Consider the following 11579-nt stretch of genomic DNA (forward strand, 5'->3'; position numbering starts at 1 on the left):
TACGGCAACGCACTCTAAGCAGGAATCCCAGCCAAACACCTACGACGACTACAACACATCCAAAACGCCTCCACCCGACCGATCGTTAACGTCCCCCGCCACAGCCACATCACCCCCTACCTGAGAGACCTCACTGGCTCCCCGTCAACAAGAGGATCACCTTCAAGCTCCTCACCCACACACGCAAAGCACTCCACAACACCGGACCAGCCTACCTGAACAGCAGACTCCGCTTCTACACCCCCACCCGCCAGCTCCGCTCCGCCAGCCTCGCCCTCGCTGCTGTCCCCTGCATCCAACAAACAACCTCTGGCGGCAGATCCTTCTCCTACCTCGCCGCCAAGACCTGGAACACCCTCCCTACCCACCTACGGCAGACCCAAGACCTACTCGCCTTCAGAAGACTCCTCAAGACCTGGCTCTTCGAGCAGCAGCGGCACCTCCTTCCCCTCAGTGCCATGAGACACTCACGAGTGAGTAGCGCACTTTACAAGTACTCTGATTGATTGAGTGATCCTCCAAAATTTGCTTCATACACAGATATCCTTATCAGATTGGAATTTTCTGCGAGGTATCCAAGATTTGTAACCTTGCTCAAATTTGGCAGTTTTCAGGCTCCAGGCAAGTTCAGTGCAATGCACTAGATCCTCAATTATTTCCAGATTCAGTATTCTGTTTTGCACACGACACCAACGGTGATGTGATAATCCACCCCGGTCAAAGAACACGAACGAGATCTATTTTGCGGCTTGTAAGTTTTAACGATGAGCTATTTTAAAGATTTTAGTAAAAATAGTGCCTAAAAGCAGACCGAGACAAAGTCACAAGTTCAGGCTGACCGTGATGGACCGTGGGCCAAATACAGGGACCAAGTTAGTCCTGCTGAATAAATCCAGGTTGCAGCCCGTTGCGGGATCCTGCGTGGAGGATGCTTTGCACAGAGGCGGTTCTTCTGCGATGCAAAATTCCAGCGTCGGGGATGCGTCGTGCAGCGGGATTCTAGGGAGGTGCATGACTGCAATTCAAGCTCCTGTGTCGAGGATGCGTCACACACACTGGAAAAGCCCCACAGCAATTTAGAAAAATCGAGTACATTTTAATTAATAAAATACTACCAGAACAACAAAAGTCAATCACTTAAACCAGAGATATGCAATTTTAATGTTTTAGGCAAGCATAGCGCCTAAAAGCACAAAGCTCCATTTGCCGTCATCTAGTTGTGCTAGACGAGGGCAAAGTCACAAGTTCAGGCTGACCACAAGGGAGAGCGTGCCACATACAGGGGCGAGTTAGCCCCACCCTGAAAAAGTTATCAAAGTCCAGAGTTCAGTTTGTGGTGGTGGAGGCCATGAGGAGTTAGGCTCCTGATGATCGAGCAAAGAGCAGGCCGGGCGTTACAGCCCGACGTCACTTTAGCACGAATGTCCAGTCGGATGTCACAGATGGTCTTTGTCGGAGCTCTGCATTGGCGGTCACTGTGCTACCATTGCTGGAGGACAAAGTGTAGGTCTTGTCCTGCTGGTCATGTCTGGCGGCAGAGTCTCGTGCGAACGGGCCAGTTCGAGGTCATGAAGAGCCTAAAACTTCATGGTTTACCTTTCTTAGGAGAGGTACGAACATTGATGCCACCCTAGCGTCCAGGACCTGGGGCGGCACCGCCTCTGGTATCAGGGACTCACTCTACAGCACGCAGGTCAGCTGAGCGGTTGAAAGGAAGTCCTTTGAACCTTGTTGTGTCCCTGTAGGTCAGAACAGGAGGCCAGCCAACTGACCATTAGTCACCCGCGTAACCTGGGGTCACAGAGATGGTACATTTCTCCTTCAGGAAGGCAGGCTTCTGGCAGCAGGGCAGTACTCTGGTAACTGGGAACAAGACGTCCTCCTGGAGTCTTCCACGAGTCTTGGAGTGAACTCAAGGGTGGTTCAGGAGGTCCAATATTTATACCAGGTGGCATCCTTTTAAGTGGGTGTAACATCCTGGCTGCCCCCACATCAGTTTCTGGAAAGTTCTTGCCTTCCTCTGTCAAGGCTCCAAGTAGTCCAGGGTGACAAAGGCTGATGTCAAGTCCCTTTGTGTGTGTGTGTGTTGGAGGCAGCCCTCTGAAATGTAAGTGGGGCAGGGGAAAGCTGCCCACCAGTCCTGGCAGGATGGCCCACCCTTCCAGCATCTAGTGCCCCTTTGTCTCAGTGTGTGGCAGGAATACACAGAGGCCAACTGCCAAGTTATCCACAGTTATGTGACCCAGGACACAGGTAGTAGGCCCCAAATGGTAAGGACAAGAAAATGTGAACTTCCTAAAAGTGGCATTTTCAGAATTCGGACTTAAAATCTGACTTTATCTTTAAAGAGTATTTTAGATTATTATTTAATTAAGTCCAAACTTCACATTCCTATCTGGTCCCAATCAAAAGTTAGCACTTATTAAATATATTAGGATAATGCAACGTTATTTAATGGGAGAGATAGGCCTTGTAGTATTGAAACCTTCAGGACATGTAAAACTTTAAGGTAGAACAAGAGCAAAACCTCTCCTAGGTATCAAATCAATATCTTGGTAGTATATCTGTTAGAAATGGTGATTTCTGGTTGGCTAAGGCTTGCGCCAAAGCCAGGCAGAAACCACCATTCCACGTCAGGGCAAGGAAGTCACCCGCCAAGATAACCCCTGCTCTCCCCCTTGGTAGCTTGACACGAGCAGTCAGGCTTACCTCGGAGGCAAGGTGTAAAGCATTTGCGCGCGCACCCAGCAACAACAACCTCCCAGGCCCCCCACAAAAGGAACTCCACACAAGGTTATATTAAAAATAGCCTTTGTATTATCAAAACACATCAGAATAAGAATCACAGGATGTACATTGTGCCAACTGGCACAGGCAATATTTACAAGGGATTATGTACACAGGACAGGGCCACGTGAACCACTGTCAAGAATAAGCACTTTTAGAACATATAATACTTGTAGCACCAAATAGCAAAGGTAGCACACCACCAGTAACCACTGGTAAAAGGAAAGTACACCCTATGCAATCCTAAACACCTTAGGCATATATCAAGCAGGGAACCAGGAACTCACTAGCATAACTATACTAGGTAAAACAACCTCCTAAGCATAAACCAAATCTAGAGGCATCAAGACAGGGTGCGCAAAACATACTACACACAGTACATTTCCGAACACCCAAAAGCTTCAGCACATAAATCACATTAGGGTTCAGGTTGCGCCACTGCGCCCAAACCTAAACGTAGCAGCTGCCCACTACTTGCTGGGCAGAACAGGGCCTAAACGCTGCAGCTGACACTAAGTGCTGCGCAGCTGTGGAAGGCCAAGGTAGGGATGAAGGAGTGCGACTCACTCCTTAGTCCAGAGACAGGTCCCTAGAAAGGACACCTAAACGGTGCAGCTGCCCACTACTTGCTGGGCAGCTGGAAAGCAAACTGCAACAGGGGCCCTCGCTGGCCCTTAGGAGCAAAACTGTGCAAAGGGTTGGAACCCTCTGGGTCTAGAAATAACTGTGCGCATGGGAGCACTCTGGCTCTAGAAATAAACACTTGTGCATTTTGGAGCTCTCTAGGCTCTGGAGGAAACAGTGCACCGCGTTGGAGCCTCGCATGGGCTCAGCAAATCACGAATAATACACATGGCCCCCTGGAGCACTCAGGCTCCCTAAATAACAAGTATTGGCCCCTCTGGGACCAAGTAGACAGGTATGGCCCGACGTTGGAGCCACGCATGGGCTCGGGAAACTACGGGGTGTCGTGGGGGCCCGCAGGCTCCTTAAACAAATATGGCCCCCCCTCTCCCCGAAGGAATGCAACGGGCCCCACACACCGGCTATGTGGGACTCCTCTGGTCGGTGGTGTGGGCGGGGCTCTCTCTTTCCGGGGCTCCCTCCATCGCATGGAAGCCCCGAAACACTAGTGCTGCGTTGCTGGCGGCCCCGGGCCGCGGGAGGCCATAACTCGGCCGGCTTGGCTTCTCTTCTTGGCAGTGGCAGGTGGGACTTCCTGGAAGCAAGCGGAAGTCCCGCCACGCTCCAGGTGCCCGGCCGCCTGACTTCCGGTTTTGGCGGCATTTTCCTTCCCGGTGCTGCGGCGTGAACTTAGGGCACAAATGAGAGGTAGGCTCCCTCGGTGAACAAAATAAACGTAGAAGAGGGGTGGGCACCCGCTAAGGTGCACATAAACGGGGTGGGCACCCGTAAATAGGAATAAAATAAAAAATGAAGACGCAGGGTGGGCACCTGCACACTCGGGGGTAATTGATTATAAACCAAACGGACATAAAGCAGTTTGGGCACCTGCAATGGAATAGTACAATAAGCAGGCATAATGGAGATAAAGCGCCCCAGGCACTAAAGGTACAGACACCCAGCCAAAGGGAAAGAAATAGCGCAGAAATAGTCCTAGGGCAAGAAAAAGTCTTCCAGTCCCCCAGGCAAGGCAGAGGGGTCCCCAAGAAGTCCATAAGGCATCCAGGGGCTGGGCTGGGCCCAGGGAGGCAAGCCTTCCCCTGGGCCCCAGCATCAGAACTCCCCTGGTAGATTCAAGTCAGGAAACAAGAACATTTTACATGAGGTCACAGCCTCTTTTTATACACAAAATCCCTTTGTCTCTAGGGTGCAGGGTGGGGGAAAAACCAGACGCAGCTGGTTCTGGAGCACTCTGTTATTCAGCCCCTCTCCCCATTCACTGGCCAAGCTAGGGTCATCATTCGCACCACAGGGGGCGGAGCCAGCATTGTGTAGGGAAAGCCCACCCTATTCAGGTCCCAGGTGCACCCCTCCCTCACATCAACATGCAGATCTCTCCAATCCCCACCGGGGCAGACCCATCCTGACTCCTGGAGCCAGGCACACCAGCCAGCTCCAGCCAATCACAAGCCAGACAGCCAATTCACATTTACTACACAGACATGCCAGCTTCTAGAAGTGGCACTTCCACACTAGACACATGAACGCCGCACACTTCATCGTGCAGCATTTACTCTCCCGAGTCCGCACATACCAAACTCAACCTTGCACTCCCCACACATCAGGAACTACCATGGACACACATATTCCCCATGCATTCCTATGGGAGGGCAGGCCAACCTCACACACGCACTCAGAGAGCGCACGCACTTTACAATACGCCACAGTGCTAAAGTGCGCAAAGACCAGAAATCACTATAATGATGTAACATTAAACGGCAAAAAGTTCAGGGGTGAACCTGCCAGGAGGGCCAAGTCCAACAATATCCTTCTTAAAATATCTATAGCAACATTGTCCCACAACAAGGATTATTTAGAAAACGTTATTCTTTTTTATTATTTTCTGACATGAAACAATGACATCATCAATATCTTCATTCTAAATGTACAAAATGTTCAAATATACACAATTACTATATACAGTAGCCCCACAAAAAAAGGACAATGTTGATATAGATATTTTAAGAAGGATATACTACCAAGATACAGGCAGATGCATCAAAGAAAATACCGGGAGCAAACGGGCAGATTCTCAGAATCTGGCCGTTTGCTCCCGGTATTTTTGCATTTGGGATGCATCATCCCAAATGCAGAAATCGCAATTTAAGGAATCTCTAAATAGCGATTCCTTAAATTGCTCTTGCATTTAAGGAATCCCAAAATGAGATTCCTTAAATGCAATACATGAAACCCAAAAAAATAGCGAATTCGCTAATAGGGGGAGCAAATTACCATGAAGTTGAACTTCGTGGTAATTTGCTAAAACTTTGAAAAATGCACTGTTGTGCATTTTTCAAAGTTACATGTTGCGCAGCATGTGTGTGTGTAACATTTGTGCACAGGGCCATTTCAGGGGTGCAACAGGGTGTCCTTTGGACACCCTGGCACCCTTGAAATAGCGGAACATAGGAATCGCTAATAACATTGCGATTCCTACATGCATCCCGTTTTGCGAGTCTTTAATAGCGATTCCTTAAAATTCGCTATTAAGGACTCGCAAAACATAACTTTGATGCATCTGCCAGATATTGATTTGATACCTAGGAGGGGTTTTGTTCTTGTTCTACCTTGATTCCCTGCTGTCCTCTCCTGGTATTCAGTGCTCTCAGGGACCCTCTTGTTTCTTGCATGTAAAACTTCAACACACATGTCTTACCTTTCAAATGCAATGCACCTGCTCTGTGGGTGGTTTAGGGAGTAGGTTAGGGGTGACTTACAGGTCTTAAAAATTAAGGGTTAGGGTTGAATTGGCAGCCCTACAACTGTACTACAGGCTGACATTTTTTGACAGGCTACTTTAGTGGGTGGCACAATGAGTGTTGCAGGCCAACTAACAGCATTTAATGTATACGCTCGGGTACATGTAGTGCCATATACGAGGGACTTATAATCAAATATGTCAGTCGGATGTGAGGCAATTGTACTATGTTTATGGGAGAGAGCACACGCACTTTAGCACGGGTTAGCAGTGGTAAAATGCACAGAGCCATAAACCAACAAAAAGAAATAAAGAAAACAAGAGGGGTGAAGGCAAAAAGACCACAACAAGGATGACCGGTTTAACACCGACTCACTACGATTCAGAATTGTATTAACTTGTCTAATTGTACATTGGACTGTGCCCAAAAGTCTGTGAGCAATTTGCAACTACTTTTTACGAATGGAGATTTTGTACATCCGCCCCTAAGTTTGCAGAGTGTGTGTTTCATAAACTGACACGGAAGGTTCTGGGGTCATTATCTGTTCATCGACTTATTGCTAATGTATAGATATAAAATAAAATTGAAGCTGCATTTATCTCAAGACAACCATTTACAGACAATCCCATTTCCTAGGCTTCTGTGCCAGGGGCGTGCAGACAACTGATTTAGTACTCGAGGATGGACATGCTATGGGGTTACTTATTTTGTCTGCTATCACAGAGTTCCTGGTCCATTCAAAAGATTGCAAGCGTGGGAATAAAACAGAACTTGACACAAATGTTCCAAGATTAATATTTTTTTAACACAAATTACTCCTTTTAAGAAAATCACTTTGCAAGCTTAAATTGATTTGTGATCAGTATGGATATAGAAAGGAAAACGACCTGTCTTCCTAGTCAATATATTAAGGAGAATTAACCCCCACCCTCAAATACTGCCCATTCATCACTTTCTAAGATACAAATAATGCATTTCTGTATTTCAATGATGGTTTGCAAGTTGTAAAACACTTATCACCCCTATTTCATTTTATTGTAGTTTATATCAAAACATAGATCCACTCTAGGCTCACCTGGAAGATTTATGTTTTATTTCCTGGTGAGGCAGCGTTACTGTCGCCGCCATGGGCTTGCAAGGTTAACTTTATTTGTGATTATTGTAAATATATGTAGGAAAGGAATGTAGCCTATATGATTGCTCAACGATTGCAGGAGAGGTACCCCGCTCTCTATAATTGCGCTTCCCTCACAATGTAAGATTCTAGGGTGCAAATTACGCCTTTATATTTTTAGTGGTGGTTTGCAGGTTGCACACTTTTTATTAACCCTTTCATTTTTTCCAGGTTGTATAAAAAACTAGAAAAGTTTTCTGATCAGCTGGAGGATTTCAACCATCTTGTGTCTATAAAGAAAGTTTCTTTGGCAAAGCATGCCGCCAGCCTCCGAGTTGTTGCAGCTGAAATGGACAAAGTTCATCAAGAGGTCACTAAGGGTCAAGTCGTTGGAGCCGGGGTAGCGGTTGGCGGCGGCCTCGTATCCGCCACTGGGTTAGCCTTGGAAGTCTTCAAGGAGGCCTCGCCACTGACCAGCTTAGCTGGAGAAGCCATTTCCTTGATAGGCAGTTACTGCCAATCCACTGCCTCGTCAAAGGAACAGGAAAAAGAAACGAAGACCGTGATTCGCGCAAACAACATCTTGGACTCTTGTGAACGAGATTTGAAGGAAATATCAGACACGTATCTCATAACTCAGGCAATATTCAAGTTTCTGGAGGAGGAAGAGGAACATCATGGCACAATCTTCCAGAAGAAACTCCTGGAAATTAAAACCAGATTTCCCCACTTTCTACCACCTAAGATTAAGAGCAACCACATGAACTTCAATGCTAAACTTGTCAGCTTTGCTGTCACTCTGGCAAAGAAATATGAACTCATAAAATCAACCAAAGACAAGCTCTTTGGATCAACCAAAGAAATGCCGAATCCTGCCTCCCGACCCATCAAAGGTGAAGATTTCAAAGAAGGAAAGGCACAATCAACAAAAGGTGGAGATTTCAAAGAAAAAACTGCAGAATCAACAAAAGGTGAAGATTTCAAAGAAGGAACTGTACAATCAACAAAAGTGAGCCGGACGACGAGGGTGTTACAGGCCGCCCAGGCCGCACATACGGCAGCCTTCGTCTACCAGAACTCAAAAGAGCTATACAACGGAATCACTCATCTCAACGAAGGGGCCAGATCAGAACTGGCAGAAAACATGCGCGACGTGGCCTCCAACATCGAGGAGGTCATCCGAAGTTTAAACCAGGTTCTTTCAAATTAAACTATTTGCACCGCTCACAAAGTCCAGGAAGCCAGAGATATATACAAAGTCACTTCTTTATTTAAAGATTATTTCATATCTCAGATCATTCCAAACAAATTGTCAAATTAGTCCAGATGGTTCGAATACTGACAGAACAGTGAAGATTGCATTGTATCCAAAGTGAACTTTGGTTAGATCTGATTTTGCAAGATACTTTTGCTGCTTGTTTTTTTTTCTGTAACAAACCTTAATGAAGACTGATCTCATGATATATATTGATAATTCCTGGAAATAAATCTGTATAATTCTATTCTATGTTGTTTTTTAGCTCATCCCGTTGGTTCTTTTTCATATTTTACTTTTAGGTTGACGATCTTCAGGTATGGGGAATTATTCCATTGATCAAATCTGCCTTTTCTGTTTGGTCACATTAGATCCTTTGCCTTTTCCTTGACCATATTCCTGCTGATTTTAAAACTCTTACCAAGAGTCAAGGTCCTTTGCTCCCCCTTAAAACTTGTTTACATTAGCTTATTGCTAATTGACATAATACCTTGCTTACAAGTCCCTAACACATCATGATGAAAGGCACTCGGGCCTGAGAGTTAAAAGCTGCTTGAGAACTGCAGCACCAATTATGCCACCCACAGAGGGGGCCCACAAAACATGGCTTCCGGCCTACCGTTGTAGCCTGACTGCTGCCGTGTAACACCTGCATTACAACCTGTCAAAATAACCCTTTTAGACAGGGAAAGACCTCCCACTTAAATATTAGTAAGTTACCCCTATGTAGGCCTTGAAGCCCACAAGGTAGGGTGCGTGGTACTTGAAAGTAGGACAAGTAGAAAGTTACTGACACTCTTTCCTGACAAGTAACAAGGACCCAAAAGCTTTTTTGCTGTGGCAGGCCTGGCTGCCGTATACAGAAACTGTACAAAAGGGGGTGGTGATGGATGGAGCATCTGAATCAATCAAACACTCACACCCAGTCAAAAGATCTGGGTTTGACCCATCACCGTTCTTTAGCCCACTCTGCCACCCCAGTTCAGACATGGCTATATGCAAATCAGTCTGACCCTGTGCCTCATGGGAACAGTCCAGCCCGAACTGCCAAGCCATGTCTTCCCTGGACCGGAATCAAGCTTCCGAGGACCCGTTTCTAGCATTCCAGCCGTCTTCAGCCCGGCTTGCTTGAATCCAGTGGCAAAGTGAGCAAGGGACTCGCGTCGGAGCATACCCTGCCACACTTATGGCGGCCAAAAGCGGTACAAAATGGGGTGGTGATGGAGTGTTCTGCTTAATTCAGATACTCTGTCCATCACCACCCCCTTTTGAATCGTTTTGGCTACCACAAGTGTGGAAGGGTATGCTCAGATGTGAGTCCCTTGCTCACTGCACCATCAGGATTCAAGCAAGCCGGGCCGAAGACGGCTGAAATGCCAGAAACCGGTCCCCGGAAGCTTGTTTCCTTCCCAGTGTAAGAATTGGCTTTTGTAGTCTGGTCTGCCCTGTTCCCATGATGCACTGGGCCAGGGACAGACTAATTTGCATACAGCCAGGTTCTGAAACTGGGATGGTGCAATGAGCTAAAAAACGGTGTTGGATCTAGCCCTGATCTCTTGACTGGGTGAGAGTATTCTGCTTAATTCAGAGACTCTGTCCATCACCACCCCTTGTTGTAAATATTTTTGTCCACCCTAAGCGTGGAAGGGTATACTCAGATGTGAGTCCCTTGCTCATTGCACCATCAGGATTCAAGCAAGCCGGGCCGAAGACAGCTGAAATGCCAGAAACCGGTCCCCGGAAGCTTGTTTCCTTTCCAGTAAAGAATTGGCTTGGTAGTTTGGTCTGCCCTGTTCCCATGATGCACTGGGCCAGGGTCAGACTAATTTGCATGTAGCCAGGTTCTGAACTGGGATGGTGCAGTGAGCTAAAAAACGGTGATGGATCAAGCCCTGATCTTTTGACTGGGTAAGAGTGTTCTGCTTAATTCAGATACTCTGTCCATCACCACCCCCCTTTTGAATCGCCATATAAAGAAAAGCAGATCACAGATTATAATATTCATTTTGCTATCTCAAGTTTAGGTTCAGCTAAAAACATAATTAAACCATTATTTTAATAATTACTAAAAACACAATTCAATTGAAGTTGGATTTTTAATAAATATTAAGGAAATTAACATTTTAGAATGTTAACTTTATCTCGTCTGAGGCTCCATTAGGCTAATTTGCATCAGCTGTTCAGCAGCTGCACAGCTTTAAAAGTAAGGGGCTTATTTACAAGAGAATGGCGCAGCGCGGCGTTGAGCTCAAATTGCTAATGCTAATGGTACTACCCTATTACGAAAGGCATGTAAGTGATATCATATTCTTTTTACTCTACTTACCTTGTGAACACCCCGTTAAAACATCAGTCTTCCCACACATTGTCTCACATTTCTTGAGTTAACGCTATGTTTCTCAGGTTGTTTACGTCTTTTCAGCCAACTGATAATGCGAATATGAGATTATTATTTTTGTCATGTACGTTTGTGTACTAGATAGTAATGTTTATTTATCATATTCTTTACAGTGTCGTCTCCCTGATGAAGGGCATGAGTTGTAATGCCCGAAATGCATTGGTAATACCATTATGACATTGCCTGAAGATAATAATATGTTTGAGAAGCACTTAAGAGGTCAATACAATCTTGTTTGAACGTTTGATACTTAAAACGCTATGAAATAAAGACTAACATTGAGAAATTAACAAGAGTGGAAGTCTTTCTCATATGGAAGACAATGAACTGTGTGCCCGCAAAGGGATGATTCTAGGTTTTACCTAGTCTCACTTCTTATCTCCTTAATGCAGCGCTCTGCCATTCTGAAAGTGCAGGGTTGCACCGTATTCACAAGAATGCGGTGCACCCCTGCGTTTCCCCTAGCGCTGCACTAAATTTTGCTGCCTAGCGCCAACGTAGGCACCCTTGCATCATCGTGCAAGGGTACCTTCATTGAGGGGAAGGATTGTTTATGTGCAGGAAGGTCCCACTTCCTGCACATAAACAATCAGTAATCGCGATGTGTAACTCCTATCTGTACTACTTTATGAAGCACACATT

The 11579-nt window shown here is 46.1% G+C and overlaps 1 protein-coding gene across 4 annotated transcripts in view; it reads left to right on the plus strand.

Moving 5' to 3' along the window:
* The window catches only part of LOC144828267 (uncharacterized), a 62738-nt gene extending 51511 nt beyond the window's left edge, over positions 1-11227 (plus strand). For 3 of the 4 annotated variants that reach the window (XM_078686344.1, XM_078686343.1, XM_078686345.1), the window contains one exon: positions 7516-11227. In XM_078686344.1, the coding sequence (XP_078542470.1) occupies positions 7516-8494 (979 nt within the window). In that variant the 3' untranslated portion in view covers positions 8495-11227. The remainder of the gene's footprint in view (positions 1-7515) is intronic. The other variant, XR_013610408.1, reaches the window with a different exon arrangement.
* Positions 11228-11579: the final 352 nt, after the last annotated feature.

Source organism: Lissotriton helveticus, chromosome 4_1, assembly GCF_964261635.1.
Source record: "Lissotriton helveticus chromosome 4_1, aLisHel1.1, whole genome shotgun sequence".
Classification (NCBI taxonomy): Eukaryota; Metazoa; Chordata; class Amphibia; order Caudata; family Salamandridae; genus Lissotriton; species Lissotriton helveticus.